The sequence below is a fragment of the Lagopus muta genome, chromosome 1 (genome assembly GCF_023343835.1).
Source record: "Lagopus muta isolate bLagMut1 chromosome 1, bLagMut1 primary, whole genome shotgun sequence".
NCBI classification, from domain to species: domain Eukaryota; kingdom Metazoa; phylum Chordata; class Aves; order Galliformes; family Phasianidae; genus Lagopus; species Lagopus muta.
The window spans coordinates 125,488,999-125,513,314 of record NC_064433.1 but is presented as its reverse complement, the minus strand read 5'-3'; the positions used below and the strand labels follow the sequence as shown (position 1 = coordinate 125,513,314).

At 35.4% G+C, this 24,316-nt stretch overlaps 1 protein-coding gene across 2 annotated transcripts in view; it reads left to right on the top strand.

Annotated features, from left to right (window-relative positions):
* STS (steroid sulfatase) overlaps nt 1-24,316 on the top strand; it is a 122,404-nt gene that overhangs the window by 45,513 nt on the left and 52,575 nt on the right. For both annotated transcript variants that reach the window (XM_048928534.1, XM_048928541.1), the window contains one exon: nt 17,667-17,804. In XM_048928534.1, coding sequence (XP_048784491.1) covers nt 17,667-17,804 — 138 coding nt within the window. The remainder of the gene's footprint in view (nt 1-17,666; nt 17,805-24,316) is intronic.

The window sequence follows — 24,316 nt, the reverse complement described above, 5'->3', positions numbered from 1 at the left end:
ATAGATGGTAGATAATCAGACTTAAATTGTTTTATTCAGCTATGATGAATGTGACATAATCTTAGCTGAGCCTGAAAACTTAAAAGATGAAACTAAAGTTCTGGAGAGTGATACCTGGTATGTTTCTTGACCTTGCTTTTCTGAATTGATACTGCTATATGTGAGAAGTCTAGGTTTATTTTTAAGTTTTTTTTGTGTTATCATTAAAGATGTTCAGCTAGTAACTCTAGAAATAATGTATGAAGCCAGTTAAGTACTTTATGAATAGTATTTTTCCACTCTAATCTTCCATCCTGAACTTACTCTAACATAAAAGACTGGTTTTGTTTTTTTTTCAGCTATTATAGTAGTTAAGCTCTTGAAGCACATTAAGTCTTCAGGTCAGATCTGGGAAAATTGTCAATAAGAATGCAGATTAAAGAAATTTGTAGCTCTGCCATTTATGATGTGGATGCTTTCCAGTTGTGATCTGGGCTAAAACCCAAACACATTTTATATGTCACTAAATAATAATGACTTTCAGTCACTACTGAACAGGACTGAATTTAAAAGGTAAGTGATACAAGACTCCTGTTTACTCTCTGATAAGCCTCCTGAGCTATCTAATCCTCCTTAAGTACAATTTCCTTTTTCTATAGTACATCTTTGTACACAGCAAATCTCCTTGTAACATTATTTACAAGATTTTAAAGTAGATTTTAATCAGCCATTCCTGTATCATTTTTTAATCAGCCAGATTTAAGTAATGTCTTAATAATGCATACTCTATGATAGAAAATTTCAGTGTAATGTAGCTTGTTGTAGTAGCATCAGTGTGTTCAAAATTTGTTGCTATCTGCTGAACAGATTTCATTTGCATCTGATATGACACAAGTTAAATTATCAGCACAAAATATGCTAGTGCATTATTCACTTTACAACAAATTAATACTACCACTTTCAAAATTTTAAAGGTTTTCTGTTAGTAATAAACTTCTGAAAATTGATCCTAATTAAAACAAACAAACAAACAAACAAAAAACAAAACAGTGAAATGACATCTAATATTGTGATCAAAATGCTCTAATCAGTGAAGAAAAAGAAATACTTTACTTGAGATAGGCAAATATCTACTGGTAGGAGAAAGCTCACAACTTGTTTCAGATGACCTTGAGATAGCAGAATCCCAGAGATTCTCCAGACTATGAGGATATGAAAGTCTGCAATAAAATGTGCAGCCAACATTTTGTTTATCTACCACATAAATGACTTTTTTTTTTTTTTTTAGCTCTATGCTTGAGGTGGGTGGGGAGTCATCATTGGGATTGAGAACACAATAAAGGTTTAAGCCAAAACTAATATGGAACGTAGGAACTTCTCTGTATACTTGGATGAAGGTTATACGTAAACAGTGTTGAAAAGAAGTAAAAAACAAGGACACTGAGTAGGGCTCATGATGCAGAATTAAGACTAACATCCTAAAGGTAGAGAATCTCAAAAATACAGACTGAGAACACAGTTTAATGGAAGCTAGTAAAGGTTTTGTTGATAATTTGACTCTGTATAACATTTTTAACATGGGTACTGTGAAGCTGCTAAGTGGAATTACATTTCCTCCATCTCGAAGAAATACCACAAGTGTATAATAGTCGTAAAGAGAATTGGATCAGGATGAAAGACAGGGATGTGATTTACAGCTCCCTTTTCTATCTTTGGAGATTGTGTCCCTATTTTGAACCTGAAACCTTCAACACTGACTTATGAACATGATTTTACCATCCTTTTTTTTCTTCTATGCTTCAAACACATAAATATCTGTCAAGTTATTTATAGAGCATGCAATCATGTTTTTCATAGAGAATGAAGTTGAGCTAGTAGGTGAAGTATGTTACTGTTATAGCTTACATATCAATGAAAGAAGCCTGAAGGTAAAATAAAGAGGCAGAGAAACTAAAAGCGAGAATTTTTAATCTGGTTGTTTAAACCTCCTCATCCACACCCCTTTCTTGTACCTTCAGAAAATTTTTAAATGGATTATCCAGTACCTCAATACAACTGATAGTGTGCATGAATAATTGTACATTTGTACAGCTACACAGAAGGCACAAAATAACTTTGTATATTGCAATATCCAGTTTTACAAAATGGGAAATACAAATTTTTTTATGCTTGTATCTTCTGATACAACCATACAGTTATGTCATTTTTTTTCCACTGGCACTTTGTCTTCTCATAACAGATCCCCTTCTTAATGAGCAGCTATTCAACAGTAGATGTATCCTAGTTGTTAAATATGAATTTTCATGTTGTATTTAACAAAAACAGTACTGAAGTTCTGTTTTGATAAAGACACTACAGAGGGACCTGAATAGACTGGATCGATGGGCCAAGTGGTTAATTGTATGAGATTAAATACAGCCAAATGTTAGATCCTGCATTTTGGTCACAACCCCAGACAACTCTGGAGTCTTGAGGAGAAGTTGTCAGAAAGCTGCCTGATGGAAAGGGACCTTGGTGTACTGATGGACAGTCAGCTGAATATGAGCCAGCAGTGTGCCCTGATGGCCAAGAAATCCAAGCGTCCTGGCTTGTATCAGGAATGGTGTGGTGAGCAGGACTACAGAAGTAATCTTCCCCCTGTACTCGGACTTGGTGAGGCCCCACCTTGAGTACTGTGTTCAGTTGTGGGCACCTCAGTACAGCAATGTTGGAGAGAGAATCAGGTTGTGTCGTGACAAGAGGGTAAAGGCTTTAAACTAAAAGAGGGTAAATTTAGATAAGACACTGGGAGGAAGTTCTTTGCTATGAGGTTGATGAGACACTGGAACAGGTTGTCCATAGAGGCTGTGTATGCCTTATCCCAAAAGGTATTCAAGGCCAGGTTGGGGCTATGAGCAGTTTTGTCTGTTGAGAGATGTCCCTGCCTTTGCAGAGGTGTTGGGACTAAGTGATCCTTAATTTCCCTTCTAATCCAAACCATTCTATAGAGATTCTATAATTCTGTGAGTATTGTTAATTGGCAGGATGATTTGTATTAGTAAATTGACATGAAATTGAAATTTCTTTTCAAACTGGCTGAATTATAAGGCTAGATTCCTGGTGGTAATAAGTTCTTGTTGATGGAGTTGGTAGAACTGCCTTTTTGTCAACTGTGGTCTTTTGCTTCTTTTTTGGTAATACTTTTGGTTGCTAAAACAACAATACTAAGTAAGCACGCTAATAATACAAGATCATTCTTCTTCTAGTAAGTATTGTACATTTTGCATTACAAAAAGTTTGTAGGGATTTTCTATTTGGTTGGTTGGTTTTTGTGTTTTAAATAGTAGCAATAAAAAAAAAATTGTACTAGCAGATACATAATTGACTTTTTACGGTTTGGGAAAATACAAGTGTAATGACGTTTGATGTCATCTACATGGACTTGTGCAAGGCCATTGAAATGGTCCCGCACCACATCCTTATCTCTAAATTGGAAATAAATGAATTTGTAGGCTGGACTATTTGGTGGATGTCATAATTGATTGGATGATCATAGCCACAGGGTTATTGTCAAAAGCTGTATGTGCAGATGGAGGCCAGTCGGGAGTGATAGTGTCCATTTTGGGAGCAGTGCTCTTCAACATCTTTTTCAACGACACAGACAAGTGGGATTGAGTGCACCCTCAGCAAATTTGCTGATGACACTAAGCTGAGTGGTGCACTTGACATAATAGAAGGAAGAGATACCATACAGAAGGACATGGACAGGCTCAAAAAGTGAGCACAGGAGAACCTAATGAGGTTAAACAAGACAAAGTGCAAGGTGTTGCACTTCGGTTGAGGCAATCCCAGGTGTGAGTACAGATGGGGAGAACTCATTGACAGCGGCCCCGTGGAAAAGGACTTGGAGATAGTGATGAATGAAAAGCTAGAGATGAGCTGGCAATATGTGCTAGTAGCTTGGAAGGCCAACAGTATCCTGCTGCACTGAAAGAGGGGTGGCTAGCAGGAAGAGGGAGGGGATTGTCCCCTTCTGCTCTGCTTTTGTTAGGCCACACCTGGTGAACTGTGTCCAAGCCTGAGGTCTTCAGTATAGGAAGTATGGGTAGCTGTTGGAGCACATCTGAAGAAGGGCCACAAAGATGATCAAGGGTTGGAGCATCTCTCCTATGAAGATAGGTTGAGGGAATTGGGCTTGTAGAAGGAAAAACTCTTGGGGGGCCTTGCTGCAGCCTTCCAGTACTTGAAAGGAGCTTACAAGCAGGAGTGGGTCTGACTTTTTAAGCAGTCTGAACAGAGATAGACAAGGGGGAATAGCATTAAACTAAAAGAGAGGAGCTTTAGCTTAGATGTTAGGAAGAATTTTTTTAACTCAGAGGATGGTGAGGCAGTGGAACAGCACAATATAAGCACAAGTATACACACAGCACAAGTGGTAAGCACAATATACAAAGGAACATCTAAAGTGCTGAATTGTTTTCTTGAGATGAAGGAAGAGAAATTCCAGGATAATCAAATCTCTTTTTTAGACTAGCATGAAGTTGTATTCTAAAGCTTCAATGGATCTTGCAGATTGCTGCTATCAAAAATTGAGACAAAAGGGAGATACCTCTTTTACCTCCTTTTCCCTAGCAAGCTTCCAAGGAAAGCATGGTAGGACTGAACAAAACAGAAAGAGGGAATGCATCTTCCTCTTGTATCATGTGTCCTTTTAGCAACCTAGTGGGTAGATATCATGCTGCAGCATCATATTGAGTTTATTGAAATTATTTGTAGTTAACTTGGCCCATTGGTGCTTCAGTTTGTATGGTGTTAAAATTAATCTATCATTTCTGTACTATGAGGATAAAAGATTTAGGCTCTTAGAGATTTAGGCTCTTTTTTAGCTAGTGGTAGTGGTATTTGTGTGTTAAGTATTGATTTTAATTCCATTTCTAAATCAAACTGAAATTTAAAAACAGAGCAGGCAAACAAGGAATAATAGAAATGCAAATGTGCTTTGATCTTAAAGAACAGAGTGCCTTGACCCAGAAAAGAAACATGAATTTTTTCTTTCTGCAAACCCAAATTTAGCTTAATTCTAAATATTTGAAATAAAAGAATAGCTTAATGTGTCAGTATTTCACAGAAGGTTGTAGAAGGTACTATTTTTGGCTGTGTGAAAAGTATGGATGCATTTAGGCTGTGTGAAAGATACCAAAATGCTTCTTTCTAATTTCAGAATAGAGCTGATTAAGCAGACACAGGAAATAAATAATGAATATGTTTGTTTCTTTATTTACAATAAGAACTTATGTAATTTGTCTTGTAAAATCATTGCATCATATTGGAACTATTGCAATCAATACATTAAATTAAAAAGTGTAAGGAACTTTTGTCATTACGTGTTTTTCAGGTGCTCATTTTGAAATGTTTTGGGACTCCATAGCTCTGAAGTTTATAAATCTGAAGTTAGAGTTTCTTTCTACAGTGAAGAAAATTTATTTTTCCATTTCTTCCTAACAAGTTTTGTCAAAAAGAAGCCTTAATGAATTAACTCAAAAACTTTATATCAGAGTTAAATGGTAAATATTACTGTATTTAGAATAGAAAGAAGGGATAGCAAATGAAATACTGTACCAGAGGGTTTCAGAGGCTTTGAGACATGGTGTTTGAAAATAGAACTTTTTAAAATAAAATTATTCACATACAAACTGGGGTAGATTGGGGTAGTCAGAAAAAAATATTTTAACAAAATGTCTGTGGTATGTTCTTTAGTATCTCTGAAAATAGGACTTCATTCCCTTTTGGTAGATTCTTTTATTTCCCTGTCAAAAATGATCAAGGCCCACACAGTAGTATACATATAGGAATACTGTTATGGTATTCTGGTTCCAAAATAGAGTTTTAAGACCAGGTTCCTATCTCTCATGTTGATATGAAATGTCCCATTGATATAAGTAGTCGGGTTAACTTTAACATAATCTGCAATAATGGTTTTATCTTCCATTAAAGAAATTTCTGCCTTCTTGATGTAAGAGAGGTACGCTTTCATCTAAGGGTAGAGTTTGACCTTCTTTTTTTCAGCTCCTCATATAGTAAGAGCAGATAATTAATTCTTTTCTTTCTTCTGTAGTTCCTCTTTGCTAGTTCTCCCAGTGGATTGTCACAGGAAATCACATTGTATTTTTTTTCCTTTCCTTTTGCTGCATTTCATTAGTTGGTGTCTTCTACAGTGATCAGTCTCTGCTGATAATAGCTTGTCAGAACATTGTTGCTTAGGAAGTTTTGGGAGGACTGGGCTTTAAAAAAGAGGAAAAAATACTGTAATGCAGTTGAGATTCAAAGAGAGATATCAATTTGACAGATTTTAATACTACATCTTCTTTATGAAGATGTGTCTTTTTAGATGAGCTAACAGATTTTTTTTTTTAATTTAAACTAACCCTTCCTTCTATATGTAAATATTACCAAGTTCCATACAACTCGTGCATTAGCTATTCTTCCCTGAGATTTGAAGACATAAAAGAGAATAAGATTACATTAAGATCGAGATCTTTGTGTAGCACAAATATGTGTTTCTAAGTGTCAGATATCCTGGTCCTTTATACTGTTTAGTTGTTTTGCTTTATTTTATTTTGTTTGTTTTGTTGGTTGTTGTTGTTTAATTTTATTTTGTTTAAATATGGTTTTTTCAGGGACTTCTTTTGGAAAAAAATTAAAGTGTGCACACAGAAAAGCAAGAGACCTGTCCTGATCTACACCCTTTCCTTTTTAACCATTCTGGGGTAGGTCTTCTGTTTGTGTAAAATGATGTAACTACACTGGAGTCAATGGAACTGGGCTGAATTGAAATCAACAACCATGATATGGAAAGGTTTTTATGGTTGAAAACAATGCCATCACAGTCTTTCAAACAAACTGTATTTATTAGAGATTTGGCTACATTAAATAAACAATAATACTAAAAAAAGTGAAGTTTGCAATAGAAAAGCAGTAAATTTTGTATCATAGTTTAACCACGCAGTCAGAAATGTAGCAGATAGTGTTCCTTTCTAATATGTGTAAGAAAATGTACTTTACTAGCAAAGCTGGCAAGGAAAAAGAGGAAAGCTGAGGCGGCTGCCAGCGACTCACAGGCAGGGAGCAGTAGCATACAAATGTCAAATGCCCATTAGCAGAAAATTAGAGAGAAAACCAAAGCCAAAGGTAAGGATGCTGTCTGTGCAGTTGAAAGTGGGATGAAATGTCCCATCTGTCCCTTGAAGTCCTGACTAGGGCCAAAATGTTAGGAGTTAAAATAATACAAGTTCCTTTGTATTTACCACACCACATCCCACAGGACAAGCTTTGAACATCCTCAGCATGGTGTTAGGGGCAAAGTGCTGCTAGAATTGCTTTTTCAAACCAGTATAATTTTAATAAGGCACAAAATTGGCAGGTGTCCCTATAATCCTGTAACACGTCTATGGGATTTTATCCTGAGTGTTCTTGCCAATTTAGAACTGAGATAGTCAACCCCATATCCTAGATTTCTCAGTAATTTTCAACTTTTGTGCAGTTCTACTGTAGTTCATCAGCTGGCTGCTGCAAGTACCTCCACATACTTTTCATAAAAAGTGAATGACTGGTTTTAGCAGATAAAGAGAACTTTGAGGTCTGTCTCAATAGAAAATGTTGGAGAATAATATCACAGTTCTTTTGCAGAACATAAGCTGATTTGCTGATGTGACATTTAATTATTCCTTTGTTCTTTATGAACCTTAGGAATACACAGAATGAGAATAGAAAATAATTGTTTTGACCAGGAGACAATGGTGTAATGAATACACTCTCCAGAAACGTATACAAATGCTCTGTCCTACTTTTGTGATATTTAATTGTTGAATCTTGGTAAGGATAATTAGTTACTGAGTACAGCTAGCCATGTTTTTCTGCTGTCTTTGAGTGCAGAAATATATTTGCTTTTGATAAATTCTCATTGCCTCCAACACCGAAACACCAGTCTGTTACAGAAGCATTCATATGAAATGTTGAGATTTTAAACATCTTCTGTTCACGAATGACTGTCGTGCAGCTTCCATAGATTTGCTGTTAAGGGTTCTGAAAGAGTTAGTACTCTGAAAATGCATACAGTAATAGAGATGTACTAACCCTCTCTAATCCTCTGTAACCGCCTCTCACTTACAGAATAGCACCCTTACCGTATTTATGAAATATTCTCTTTGGGCCTTCCTAGTCATTGCTTGCTATCTGTGCCTTGAAGAGTTTATCTTATTTATAACAGTCCCTTCATCAGATTTGCAGTTAGATTACTTTGTTTCTTGTATCTATGTTAATATTTCAATTGATCTGTAGTGTTACTTAGGTGAATAATCTTTCCCCTTTCAAATTTAACTTTCAGATTTATACTTAAAAAATAATCTTAGTGGGATTCTGGTATACAAAGCAGAGATTTCCAGAAATGCTTTGCATTCTTCTCACAGTTCACACTGGAAAGTCTCCCAACTTCCTTTTCTGTAACTTCCCATTACAAACCAAATGGCAACTAGCATTTGTATTGTATCTGAACATTACTAAACTCAAGTTAGTAGCTATGTTAGTAATTCTGCATCACATTTTGCTTTATTCATGAGTAAAAATTTGGTAGAGAAAAGGCAAAGAAACATACTGATGATCTCAACGCCCTCATTCCATCATTTTTTGGGGGGCATCAAATACATCTTTACCTAAGCTAAGACCTCAAGTTGTTCCAACCTAATCTGAGACTAATGTATTTATCTTTCCTAGACTTCTCAACAGAAAAAGACAGCTTATATTCTTTTCCTGTAGACATCTGTTTTAACAGTGAATACTGTTGTGAAACTTAAGCAAAAACTCTTTCTTAGTCTAGTCTGGATTTCCTTTTTTTTCTAAGAGTACTTAAATGAATTAAGGATTTAAAGTCGTGTTTTACAAGATAGTTTGTCAGTCTTTTGAGATAAACATCAATAATCAGTGATGAAGACGAGAAATAAAATTACTTGTTTTCCCTTCTGATAGTATCCTAAGTATCTTAAAGCTGTGTAAATACTGCTATACTGAATATGCACACATTAAAAAAAAAAAAGAAAAAAGAGAGAGATAATTATTAAAAAATTAAAATAAATTAAACATGCTGAAATATTTGTGGCCTTAAATTTTCTTGATTATTCTCACCTCCTAAAGTTTAGAATGTCATCTTGAGTTTACATTGGAGTTTACATTCTATGGTGGAAAGTTCCCCTGAGAACAATTTTCACAGTCAGACATTCTTTCTTATTGGTATTAAAAGTGTCTGTGCAGAGATTCATTCACTGCTAGTGTGATTTGGAGACAGTGATTGCACAGTAGACTTCAAGTGTCTTAGGGCACAAAAGGCACTGAGTTGCCCAAAAGCATTTAGAGAAGTAGGTGACCTGACTAGCCTGCGCAATTATTGGGAAAAATGGAGATATCATGTCAGGAGGGCAAAAAAACAAGAGTCTTCCATTCTGTGTGTGAATTAATGAGCAGCTACCTTCATATAAGATTGGATTTTGACAATAATTAAAATCAGAAAGCTGCAAAATGAAAATAATAAAGATTTGATGATGAATGATAATCACATCCTGATAGAAATACTTTTTGCTTTATAGTATATGATGTCTAAGCTCAGTTACAAATTCAGCAAAGATAAAAAAGCTTGTCTAGTGAAACATGAAAGGTTAAACAATTTTATGGCAGTTTCAGTTTTGTTTGATAAGTTATAAAAATGAAACAATACACTGACATATAACTTTTTTTTTTTTTCAAAAAAAGTGCAGAAAATTAAAATATAGTATTACATTTGCTTACCTGTTTAAAATTATTCATACTTTAGTCAGAAAAAAATTTTGGCATTGTGCATTTGGATCTAAGAATATATACATATTCAATTTCAATCTGACTCTAATAAATGTTTAAACCTTTGAAGATATAGAGAAGTGTTTCTTTTATCACTCTTCATTTATCAATTACCATAAACTTTTATTGAAATGATCAAACAATTGAAGTCTTAATTTCATCTGACAGTCTAATTCAAAAATGAATAGTATCCTTTGATTGCCATTACAGTTCACCTAAACCTTTTCCAGAATTTGGTGGAAAACACAGGAGATCCGGGGGAAGTAGGCAGTATACTTTGCACTATGCATCTTAGCTGTACAGATAAAATGTCATCTTATTCTCAGAATTAAGATGCAGATTTGCCCAAAAAGTTATCACATCTGTCATGAAAGATAAAAATGTGATGGACCCTCTAAAATCTCATGACCATCACTCATATTTTAGCATTTTAATCAGGCTAAGAATGATGATTTTAGTTAGCCTTGTGTAGAAAAGATAGATGTAAGGTCTAAAAGTGAGCTTTATGAAATGCACTTATTAGCACTTTATTATCTAAATATTAGTAGGAGCATGGCCACCAAAATAGTTATACTTTTGATCTCTAATAATCCCCAAAACTATATCATTAGTGTTTTACTATCAATGTGAATATGAAAACCTTGTTATCAATGTAGCAACTGTACTTACAGCTGTTCACAACCACAGTAGCCACAACTTAACTCTCAGCTTTATTATCCATGTAAGAATATATAAACAGTCACAAGCCAATTCAAGCTTATGATTGCAGGGCAAAATCATACTGATATCTTAGCTAACCCTATGCCATTTACCTTGTTATATTTTTTAGAAGATGGTCCTTCTGTGAGCCCTTACACCAACTATACTTGTCTGATATTCTACATATAATCTTGACCTATCTTCTTACTGATTTGAAAGGTAATTTACCTTGCAGTTTAGATAATTGAAGCTGAACCTCACTTTCCCCTTCTGTGAAAAGAATTCAGAATTTCTGGGGCCAAGTCATTCATCTTAAGAGAGCTGCATGTGAAAACACTGATTTTACTTCAGCGACTTTAAAAGGTGGTGTAGTAACCATCTCTCATGTAGATGTGGATGCTGATTGTGAATTGCACCCATTATGCATCCATGTGAAGCTTTCTTGTGCAACCAGTGCTTTCTTACATCTTTCAGTGTAAGATTCATCAGTCCTACCTTTTTTGAACTTCCAGTAATGGCAGATCTGAACTATCTTTCATTCTGGATAGTACTGTGGAGAAAAAAAATCAAGGCAACCTACCTTGATTTCAGAATCATTTTACAGTTGGACTAGATGATATTGTGGGTTCTTTTCCAGCCTTGTGATTCTATGATACTATGATCAAGCAGATAGATAAAGAATTTGTTTAGATTATCAGAGTATAATATGAGAAAAAAAAAACTACCATTGGAGCAGCTATCTAATTAATTATACATAGAGTAGTAATACTATAGAATGTGTTTACAACTGTTTCATACCCAAGGACGGTATCAAATTATTTTGTCATTTATAAATGCTGTTTCTTATGAATGTTTGAATAAGTAATGTATAATGCATATGTTAAGATACATCACACATGTAGGATTCATGTAATTTACACATTACTTAATTCTGAATATGCTCAGAGATCCCTGGAGTATGTACATCCTGAGGCAGAATAACTCTTAATCAGTTGTCTTTGCAGGGGCTTCATCTGTTTGTTCTTGCTCCTGTTTATGTAGTTTCCAGCTGTTGCATAGGGCATCTGAGTCTCATCTTGAGAGGAGGGAAAGAGCATACACTTGAGAAGGGCCTACTGAAATAAACCCCTAAGTATGATCCCACTTACCTATTCTTGAGTGCCTAAGAAGTCGTATTTTTTCCCACTTAGAGAAGGCCACTAAATTATCATACAAACTGCCTCGGTGACATCAATTCTGCTGCAATTACTCCGGCTGTGTTTGACTCCATAATTGACTTTTTCTCATTCTGCCACCACATGATCTTGTTCCTAGGTAGGAATAAACCAGTTCTTCCAAACTATGACTTCTTTTTTGTTATATATATTCTTATACATGTAATATAGTTTGTGTGCGTGTGTGTGTGAATCATGTATTTTGTGATATATATTGTTATATATACTGTTATATATATTATATACATAATCTTGTTCCAAAGTTAGCAACTAGTCAAGAACAGTAGAAAGGAACTTTAGATATGGGGTCAGTGTCTGCAGACTATCAGGATATCAGCAGAGAAAAAAATTGACTTCAGACCAACTCTACTGATGTTCCATAGACTGAATGTTTCCTCAGTGGAGCCAGTATTTTAAGTGCATTCCCAGATTCTACTCTTGAGTTTAGTTAATTGGAAAGGAATCCAGGTCAGAAAATCCAAGAAATCTTTGCTATGCAAGCAGAAATATATAAAGTGATGATGATGTATCACAAATGTATGCTCCTGCTTGTCATGGTATTATGATTTTTGATTATCAGTATTCCACATCATAACATCATGAAGTGCACTGAGAGTTAGTTAATGCTCTAGCCACAGAACCAGGCCAAACCACCCTGTAAACCATTGACTCTGCTCCTAATTAAAACACCGATAAAGATGTACTTTTTTCAAAACAAGATGCTGCTTGTGTAGTAGAATGTCCTTTTGACATTGACAATTCCACTAAACTATAGTAGTAAAAACTTGGCACATTTTAAATCTCAGCTTTATACTTTGAAGAAGACTTTGCTGTACAGATTGTATCCGTTATGTAACTTTATAAATAATGTTAGCACAGTGAGACTGATTCAAGACTTTCCGCTGAATCTAAACTTTGCTTTCTTCCTACAGGAATTATTACATATTTTAAAAATTACTTATGTATTTATTTTCTCTTTTAATCGGTTTATTAGCTGTTACTTTCTCTCACCGTTGAGGTTCATATGCTAATGATCCCTCTATACAGAATCATGTATTTTTAGGTGAGTGCATTCAATTAATGGACTACTTAATGTTCCGTACTATCAATCTATTACTTTGTCCCAGAATTTCCACTTCCTAGTGGTTGTATTATAGCTCTGAATGTTAAACAAGTTTCATGCAGAGTTTATGTACTGCTCACCATATGTGCAGCAACTTCTTATTTTGCTGTCAGTGGTTTTATTATTTTCCATCTTTACCTCTAGTGTTGTGCTCAATGAGTGGGTCTGAAAGTGATAATTACTTCCCCACTGCAGAGACAAACTGATTTCCATATTTATCAAGGGGAAACTGTACAGCTTTAAGCATATCAGAAAACATTTGCATATTTATAACCTGAAATGTGCAAAAGCTAAAATTAAGATATGGATGTGTTGATCTCAGTTACTAAGCTGATTTTTATACAAAGGTTTTAGTCAGTGTACTTTGTAATCAGATCAGTACATTAAAGAATGAAGTCTCTTTTTTATTACACAAAATCAGTATAGAGATTAAAACGTTTGTTAACATGTTAAAGTTAGTGGGCAGAAGTTGCAACATTAAGTCTTTATAAGGTGAAAATATTAGCCTTTGAGCCTGGAAGAGATGATGGGGTTACCTTAATTTAATTCCTGTGCCAAGAAGAAGGTCCCAAGAAATTTAATATGTAGCGGATGTTTAGCTAAATGACATCATTATCTTTTATGGGATCAGTATAGGCTTCCAGATATTTATATGTGCAGGCGTTATGTGTAGGAAGTTACGCATGTATTCAAAACACTCTTAGCTTGTCACTCTCAGACGTAAGCCCCTTCAGCTTTAAAACATGTTACTTGTCATTCTGATTAGTTATGCTATTCAAAAGCAAACATTAATATCAGCAGGGAATTCTGACACGTAAACTAAACAGAAGAAAAGTCTCTAGGCAGAGATGTGATGGCTGATCTTCCCAGATCAATCTTTGTCCAATAATTATCTCAAGCTTACCATAAACTTCTGGATTTGACAGTCATGTCGACGTCTGCTGGGTGGGATAAAAAGTTCTATTAAAAGAAATTTCTTTTGTCATGAACTGTCTAGTCCTGAGCCATCTTTAAACCTCCTTCTGAATCTTACTTTACTTTGAATCAAGCAAACTGTTTTAAAGCTTTCCTAATGAGTTGAGAGATCTTTTTCCTAGTGCCTACACTACACAGATGTATTCTATAGTTTATATTCTAGAGCATTTCTCCCCCCATAATTTCATCAAGATTCTACATTATTTCAAATTAATACAGGTAACCCTTCTATCTATTGACTTCAAATGACTGTAAGCTAATTATGAAGCAAATATATATTTCATACTCTTGCTTGACTGGAAGAGATTTCCTAATTGTTAATACATTTGTAACACTTTATTGTTCAGTGTTTGTGCCATATTTTCAAACAAGTAGTCATTTTTTATAAATCCTGTAACATAATGTGCGTGAGCATAGAGGGAATCTTACACGGTTAAAAAATTCAAAAATTAACATCAGCATTATATAGGTAGGTTCAGCTTCCATTTATGCTCGTGTTAGTCAAGTTGAATAGTGGCATAGTGCTGTCTGTTTCCTCCTAAAGAGTAGAGTCAATTGCTTTCATCATTTTTACATGAGTATCAGTCCACTGAAGTCAGCATTTTCACTTTCACAATGAAACAATCCTATAATTTAACATAGCTTGGAATGAGAGTGGAGGACAGAATGTAGAGAGCTCAGCATTTTTCAGAAGAAGCTTTGCTTAAATTTTGAAACATCATCTTAATTAAAACAGGCAACATCTTAATGCTATTCTGAATTATTTTATTTATTTATTTATTTTTGTGTAAATGAAAGAACATTGTCTAATGTCATATGTCATATATCTCTGACTCAATGTTAGTCACTGAACTGGAATATACATTTCTAGAATGCTAATAGGAGGAGAAGGTTGAATTAAATTATAGTTGCTCAGTAGGTTCAGAATTTGTGCAGCTCTTTCAGTGTTAGATTTATTTTGTTGTTTGGAATGCTGTCTTTCAAAATCTGTTCTGTTCAAACCAGAAATATGTAAGTAATGGCATTCACCGAGATCAGTATGGATCTTAATTTTTAGAACAAGACTTTCAATTCAGTCTTTTTGATAAAGAATCTTTCTATTTTTATTAATAATTTCCTACATTGGGGATTTCAAGCCATCATTGCTAAAACTGAGCTACAGTTTTCCAAGTGTTTTGACTTATTTATCCCACAGTCTCATATTCTGAATAAACTTTTTACTTCTACAAACTTTTTACATTTGTATTTTGTTCAGAAACTAGGAATGGGATTCAAACAGATCAGCTAGGCATGCAAAAGCCCCATTCTTTTAATCAAAGATCATATATGATGACGTATGATAAGTATCCAGTCATATTTTGTGGGAAGCAATACTGTTACCATCTTACTCTGATGACATTTAGCTGTCCACAACAGTCATGAAAATTTAACTTATGTAGTAAATTTCTTGCATTTCAGATTACTTTGTTTGGTCTCTAATGTTTACTTTTACTAATATTTACTTTTCAATTAATTGCCTGTTTTTTCTTTTTAGTCAATAGATTTTTTTAAAAGGCCTTTTTTGCAGTAATGATTCACCTTTTAAAAAGTTAGTCAGCTAAAACAGCCTAGGTGAAAATCCTCCTTGTTCATTAACTAAGATTATCTCAGTATGTTTATACATCAGTCTTAGCTTAATTCTAAAGTATCTTTATAATCTGAAGAAATAATAAAATTAGAAGAGTAAAAAATACATATACTGTTATTGGAGAATGATAAAATTTATATTTTGCTTATTTTATATTCTTTGCTTTCAAAATTGATATAATGTATGGCAGTATGTCAAAGATATCTGCTTACACTACATGCATTGCATTTTTATTGTTTTGGCTACCACTTAGAAATGCTAATAAGTAGATGTATGGCATATGATAACAGAAACCATATAATTCAGATGTACTTTAATGGATCTTATTTTAGACACTTTATTGGTTATTTATACAGTGTTCGTTATAGAAGGTGTAGCTGTTCAAGATAAGAATAGAAACCGAATTTTTGGTTCATTTCTGTGAGTGCATTGAGAATGTGAGTCTATGACAATAGTGTGCTATTTGAATTAATTAATTCTGAGAGGACAATTGAGCCAGTCAAAATTAACATTCAAATTGGAGTGTGCTAGAATGTATAAATAAAAAGGATCAAGAGAAAATCACAGAATCACAGAACTGAAGGAGTTGCTAAAGTAGGTACCCTACAATAGGCCACACAGGTAGGCCTCCAGATGGGTCTTGTATGTCTCCATAGAAGGAGACTCCACACCCTCTCTGGATAACCTAACCTGTTCCAGTGCTCTGTCATCCTAATCAGAAATAAGTTCTTCCACGTGTTAGTACAGAGCTTCCTATGTTCAAGTTTTAGGCCATTACTCCTTGTCCTATTACTCCGCACCACTGAGAAGAGCCTGACCTCATCCACTTGCCTCCCACCTCCCTTCAGATAGTTATGAACATTAATCAGATCCCCCCCAATCTTCCTTTTCCCTGGCTGAACAAACCCAGGTTACTCAGCCTCTCCTCATATGGGAGATGCTCCAGGCCCTTTGTGGACCTCTGCTGAACTCCTTCTAGGAGATCCCTGGCTTTTTTGATCTGCAGAGCTCAGAACTGGATACAGTATAGTAAATATGGCCTCACTAGTGCAGATTAGAGGGGGAGGATCATCTCCCTCAGCCTGCTGGCCATACACTTTTTAATGTACCTGAGGATATCATTGGTCTTCTTGGCCACAAGGGCATATTGCTGGCTTATAGCCAACCACTTGTCAACTATCTTTTTCATCCACATCATTGATAAAGATGTTGAACAAGACCAGAACCAGCACTGACCTCTGAGAAACACCACTAGTTACAGGCCTCAAAAATTATCTTTATATGCTTTGGGATCCCTGAAGAATAAGGTTAAAGCTTATTTGCAGGCTAATGTGTGCTATATTCTTATTCTTTGGTTAGTTTCCAAGGTCAATAATTTTCGATTCCTAATCAGTATTAAATTCACTGGAGCAAGTTACAAAGAGTTACAAAGAGTGGCTTCACACTCATTAGTACAGAAGCCTTCTTTAAAGAATTCGGTCTAAATAGATGTAGATGTATGTGCAGTGCGAGACTCCTCTGCTGTGCCAAGGGAAAGAAGTCTTTTGTGTAAATGAATGTGAGGACTGACTCTGCGTTGGAATTTGAGAACATAACCATGTGGATTTTTCTTTTAATTATGTGCACACGTGTGCTTGTTACCTTGCATATTAAAAGTTAATAGATGTCTATCGTTGTATGACAACAAATTAGTGACTAATTAGTAGGCTTGATCATGAAACCATGTTGCCTCCAAAACCATTCCATACCTTAACTTTTTTTTTTTTTTTTTGTGAGAATTTCTTATTCTAGCATTCACACGGGTTTTTGCCATGTTGCCTCTACTGGTTGCTAGGCAGCACAGCTTTACCCCCAAACTCTTAACTGTATTCTGTATACTGAGACTCTTTCAGAAACCTCAACGATTTCTTGCTGTGGAGTTTTTGTCACTGAGAGCAACTGCTTCCAAAGATCACTGGCTCTCTGTGGATTAGTTCATTTTTCAGTTGTACACAAATCTTATCATTTTATACTTCAGGAAACCCCACTGCAATGGAACCATAGTCTTGACTGCAACAGGCTGTGTAAAATTGTCCCCTTCTGTGTACTGTATGTTGTCAATTACTATGTATATTTGTACTTGCCAAGATTAATTACAGCAAGCCACCCAAAAGCACTATGTTTTTTTATTATTATTATTTCTTTTTAGGACAGATTCTGGATGTGCTGGAGAATTATAATCTGAGCAACAGATCTCTTGTATACTTTTCATCTGACCAAGGGGCTCATATTGAAGAAATCTCTAGTTCTGGAGAAGTCCATGGAGGTTGCAACGGTATATATAAAGGTGAATGTTCTCTGATGTGTTTTTTGTTTTTTTTTTAATTGTGTCAGAAAATATTGTCTTGTTTTTTTTCCAAATCTGTAATATACTCTAGGGTCAAAAATTTCAAAATTTCAATTTCTTAATAGTAAATGCTCATGACCTTCACACTAAATCCAAGCACAGGCTTGGATATATATAATAAATGAAGGACTGAAGACTTTCAAGACAAGGCTGCATCAGGCCTTGGGCAACCTCATCTACCTGTGGATGTCTGTTTTCATTGTAGGGGAGCTGGACTAGACGACCTTTAGAGGTCCCTTGCAACTCTAAGATTCCATGATTCTATTGACCTGGTGTAGAGCAAACAAAAGCAATGACAGAGCCTTTAATTGAGAAATAGGTGCTATGGGAGAAGATATCCATGAGGAATAAACTCATCCCTCCCAGTAACAGTTTGGAGAAAATGACGAGCTGAGGAATGTGATCCTCCTCTGTTCATCCCAGCGCGCCGCAGCAGAGAAGGGTGGGGGGAAAAGGGAGGCTCAGATGGCAGACGGGAACTATTGTGGAGACAGAAGGAGTGGCTCTAAACCCCCCTCCCGCCACTCCAGACACTCAGGTACTCACATAGCTCACCCATTGGTTCAGGCTGTGACCTAAGAATTGGATAGACATAGACTGGATTGACCTGGATAGACTGGATTGATGGGCCAAGGTTAATTATATGAGATTAAATATGGCCAAATGTTGGGTCCTGCATTTTGGTCACAACAACCCTAGACAACTCTACAGGCTTGGGGAGAAGTAACCAGAAAGCTGCCTGATGGAAAGGGACCTTGGTATACTGAGGGACAGTCGGCTGAATATGAGTCAGCAGTGTGCCTGGATGGCCAAGAAGGCCAAGCATCCTGGCTTATATCAGGAATGGTGTGGTGAGCAGGACTACAGAAGTAATTTTCCCCCTGTACTCGGACTTGGTGAGGCCCCACCTTGAGTACTGTGTTCAGTTGTGGGCACCTCAGTACAGAAAGGACATGGAGGTGCTGGAGCAGGTCCAGAAAAGGGCAACAAGGCTTGTGAAGGCCTTGGAGAATATGGCCTACGAGGAGAGACTGAAGGAACTGGGGCTGTTCAGTCTGGGGAAAAGGAGGCTGAGGGAAGGACCTTATTGCTCTCTTTCAATATCTGAAAGATGCTTACAGTGAGAGCGGGGTTGATCTCTTCGCACTGATGACAGGTGACAGGATGAGTGGAAATGGCCTCAAGTTGCACTAGGGTAAGTTTGGGTTGGATATCAGGAAAAACTTTTTTATGGAAAGGGTTGTTAAGCACTGGAATAGGCTCCCCAGGGCGGTGGTCAAGTCACCATCCCTGGACGTGTTTAAAAACCATTTGGATGTGGTGCTTAGGGACGTGATTTAGCAGAGGGTCGTTAGATTTAGGGTAGTATGGTTAGGTTGTGGATAGACTCGATAATCTTTTCCAACCTGAGCGATTCTGTGATTAAACTGCATTATCTTTTTCATGGCTCACCTTTGAACTCACTCCGTGTCCATATCTCTTCTGTACTGGTGATCCCAGCACTGAAATCAGCATTTCAGGCATGTCTCATTAGGTCTGAAAAGAGTGAAAGAATCACCTGTCTTGACCTTCTACCAACATTCTTCGTACTGTAGCCACAGATATTGCTAGCCTTCATTGCCCCAATTCTACATTGCTACCTCATATTCAATTTGTCATGTCCCAGGACCTGCAGATATTTCTCTGCAAAGGTGGTTGGTCCCTAGCCTTTCCTGATGCAAGGGCACAGCAGATTTCTCCACAGAGGCAGTTTTGGCACATCCCTTTGCAGAACTTCATGAGTTTCCAGTTAGCCAATTACTCCATCCCATCATGGTTCCTCTGGATGGCAGCATGATCCTCTGGTGAATCTGTCTTGTAACATCTGCAAAACTGCACAAAGGAAGAAAGATATGTAGAGTAAGCAATAACAACACAGTGAAGTTTTCAAGTGAAAGGACTCCACTCTTTTTAGTCAGCAGGCATCTTTCTGAAAAATTACCCTTGGATTTTAAGAGAGCTACAAAGGAGTTGCTATACAAGCAAAACAAGTAATGCCGAAGTCATGAGGTTACAGAATATCATGTGGATTCCTTTGGGTTAACACCACAGTGAAATGTATCTTAAACATTAGCACATAAGCCTTATGTGGTGCTTTAAGTAATTAAGGAACCATATGGTTACATATTTGTAGCTGAAGGCACAGCCTGAGGTGTTTTAGAAGCTCCAAAAATTATTTCCCTTCTAGGATGCCGGACCTAAGACAGAGGATAAATGATGACGAGAAAGAAAGATCACAAGTACTCTGGGGAATATGCCTTTCTGTGGAATAGTTTGATTGAATGGAGTATTTTCTATTAAGCTTCGCAGAATTTTGTATTCATACTTACAGAACAGAGAGCAATTTGAAATAGATCTTATCTGAATTAATAAAAATCTGATTGATAGGGTTATCTTGGGAATAGTATGCCTTTTATTTTCAAAATGAATTATAACATGGCTTGCAGTTGCCTCTTATGCTATACTGGAAGTACTGCAATGTACTATGAAAAAAAATAATTGCTATGTAAGAAACAGTTATTGTATGAGAGAGATTTTTAACAAAATAAAAAGAAATTAAGACCTTTGCAATCATCTGAGTATATATTTTCAGTTTTAAAATACAGTGGACTCTGTTTTATCTTTCGCTGTCTCCATCTCTGTATCAGTCCTCAATTTAACAAGTATATTAAGAATAATTTGCAGAAGACCTGAAGTGGATACTATCAATTGATTGCATAATAAGCAATTTTCATTCATAAGGATTTATTCATATTTGCCGTCAAGTGTTAAGGCTCTGTACGTCTCTGGTAGAATTAGAGAAAAACAGACCTGTGAAGTATGTAAATCTCAGACACTGTTGTAGCAGTGTGACTGAAAAAGTAAAAAGAACAGTCCCTATATGCTTGTGGTTATGTGTGCATGCACTAGGAGCTTTATTCATTTGCAAAACTGGGAGACATTTGTGTCTTTCTTCCCTGCATTTGGTAGATAATCTTACCTTTTTGTATATGAGTGCTATCTGAATGTAAATATGAATCAAGACACTTAACCCTCTTGTCGAAGCTGGTACACTATATTTAGCAATAATTGTACTGCCCTAAATCAAAAGCTCTCAACAGATCCCCACAAGTTGTACTCACTAATTTGTCTTAATATCCAGCCGAATCAGCACCAATAATAAAATTTAAGAGGAGTTTGGAGAATTAGGCTTTCACTGCAAGACTGAATGCCAAAAAAAATATTATTTGAGGTTATTATTAGTCTAGATTCTGATTGTGGAAGGTCACTGTAAATTTGGATATCTCTTGAAATCAGAAACCAGAACTAACATGGTGTTAAAGTAGTTGATATCTAGTGTGATTTTCCAGTATCCTTTTTTCTTAGAAGATATTATAAGGTAATATGGAAGTGATGGATTAAAACAGTGGGCCCTCTTTCCAGTTACCTTTTTCTGACAGATGTTGAAACCAGAAGCCTCTGAAAAAGACGCAGGAGCTATGCTTCTCTTCTTCAGAGAAAACTTCCAGTATGACCTTGGTTTTAGACACAAATCTTGACGATTACAATTCTAGAAAGGCTTTTAGCATTAACTATTACAATTTTTCATCATATGAATATGAAGGTCCACTTTGATTTTAAATTCTTTAGCAATGAAATCCATATTAAAGAAGACAGTTGCTGTTTTGAAGTGGGACAATTTCAGATTACATTAAACATCTCCTTGAAGTGTAGTAATTCTTATTTGATAAAGGAGTAATAAGCCGTTATATCTTCCTTATCTTACCTCTCTTTTCTATATTTTCATTATTCCTCTTTCCCCTTAATGCTTCATTCGGAAAAATATTGTCTGGTTACTGTCTGCTCTGTTTGATTGATGTGTTGTCCCTTGTCCCTAATTTCTTATTGTTGATTTTTTTTTCTTCTGTGAAATATTTCTAATTGTACAATACATTATCTTGAAATAGCCTTTTCATATTTTCCATGAATATTACTATTCATTTATCTATTTAAATTTTTCTATTAGCATCTTCATTTTGTATCCCACCCACTATTTTTTTATTTTCTTGATTACGAGTGTGCTTTAAACATTAGGATTAGCATAGGTCCATTTTATTGTGTGTACAGCTAAGCTCACTGTATGAATAACTGAGAGCATAGACTCTAGCTCAGTTATTTTTTCTATATTTTCCATTATAGAAAAATATTCATTTAGAATTCGAACTTGAATCTTGTCATCCTTCTTCATCCCACTTGGCAAGAAGTCCATTCTCTTTTCTCCTGAATTTCACAGATCAGTAATACAGTGTGTCACGTGTAGATTTTGTTCAGTTTTATAACTCTCCCCAGTTCCAATATTGAAGTAAATATATTAAAATAATGGAGGACATAGTGTAGAGTAGAATGTGTCATAAGCTATTACATTTTTTTTCCCCAACTGTTAGTCAGATTTTGATTCATGACAATTTTTGGTCTCCTAGCCCATATTTAATATTCCAGAAACTTTTCTTGAAGGTCCTTATCATGGATCTTTTGAAGTCTTAAATGTAGATACAGCCTCTGTAGCAAAAATTGAATGACTATTTTAGTAGGATCTTCTGCCCAGCATGATTGAATGATTCTTCTGAATGATTCTTGCGTGCACACTTGATAATATACTTTTTCCTAGCTTCTTAGTGTTTTTAAGTAATTACTTTCTCTTGGAAATGTGTCAATTCCACATGAACCTCTTTGACCAATAAGTCCTTTGCGTCCTTTAGGCCCATCAGTTCCTTTGGAATCCTCCAGTTAATGATACATAGTGAATGATACATGACAAAACCAATATTTCTTACTGACTTATCCCCTAATTTTCACATGACGTCTATTATAGATCTGTGAGTGCTCAACACAGAACAGTGAAAAGAATTAGCTGATATTTTTACTGAAATTGAAGCATTTTTACTATACTGCAGTGACCAGTTCATTCAGCAGTGTTTATGTTATTAGTAAACCTTTTCCTTTCTGTAATTCACAGAGAAATCAAATTGACTCTTTCGGCTGCAGAAACTGTGCTAATAAATATCTTGTAATATTGGTTGAAGTTTCTCTTTTGACTTTAATAAGCACAGGCATTGAATTTGTTTCCATTGTGCTGTATTCTTCCATTCTCTGAAGTGGCCCAATTATTATTATTATTATTTTTTAATAATCCAGCCATCTTGTAATTTTGACTGAATCAGAAAATATCTTGAGGGAGAATTTTACTTATTTAGAAGAAAGATGAAGATGATAATATGTCCATATGATCTGTATCTTATTAGTTTCACTTCTATAGGAACAGTTCAAGTTGAAAATTAACAAAAGAACTACATAAAAAAGGATTGAAGATCAGTGTAATAATGAGTATGCATGCAAGTGAAAACAGTTATTCGATACTTTTGTAAGATAGGCAATAACAACCAGATCTGATTATCAATATTTGTAGTGGAAAGTCTACAACAAAGAGGCAGGCAAACAATTAATTTCTTTGTATTTTCATTCACGAAAAAATAGGTTTTGAAGGGTTTATTTTTATATGAATTCAAGCAGGAATGAAATGGTAGCATGGTTATAATCCAAATGACCCCCCAAAAAAGTTCTTTTAAATACTTTTCATCATGCATCATTCAAAATATTAGTAGTGATATACCACAGAGTTCTCTTTTGTATATCAACTTTCATACAAGCTCTATTCCCAGAGTTAGGTAATAGCAGTCATTTTAAACCAGAGGGAGGGGAAAAAGAGGTATTCTTATGGCTAAGATTTGAGATGTAGTTAAAATGGAAATTTGAGATCATGTTGTGGATGACTGCAGAGAGTTATGTCTATTGCTTGTCTGCTCCTGCAGTTCTCAGAAAAAGGTAAATGTAGGCTGTTGTTCAATAAAATACTAAAGGATGCAACTATTCAGAGAGCTTAGATAGCTAAACATGAAAATACAGCCTGGGGTGTTTTATACTGTTTTAAAAACATTTCAGAATAATTTAAAAGGAGAAAAATAAAATATTGCTACTCTGTGTAGAGTTTGCCAGGCATACAGACTGCTAAGTTGCTGTCTTTTCTCTGTTTCAGTGTTGCTGACTCCAAGCAAAATAGAAAACTAATGAGTTAGAGTTTGGAATAGCAAGAGATTTTTTTTTTACATAATGAGCTTTTTTGGAATTTTTATTCTTTTTTAATATTTCAGCTGTTTGAATGTTTGCTTCATGTTTCAAGCATCAATATGAAAGCTTGATATAAAAACAGGTAGCTTGAACAACATGGAACAGCTACAATTTTAAAGACAACAAATATAAAAACTTTCACACTTCATTTCAAGTAAATCTAGTGACGTCACTAAACAAAGTTTTAGTAAAGCAGGAAACCATGTAGGCATAGATAATAGAATACAGTCTTCCTCAGTAACCCTGTC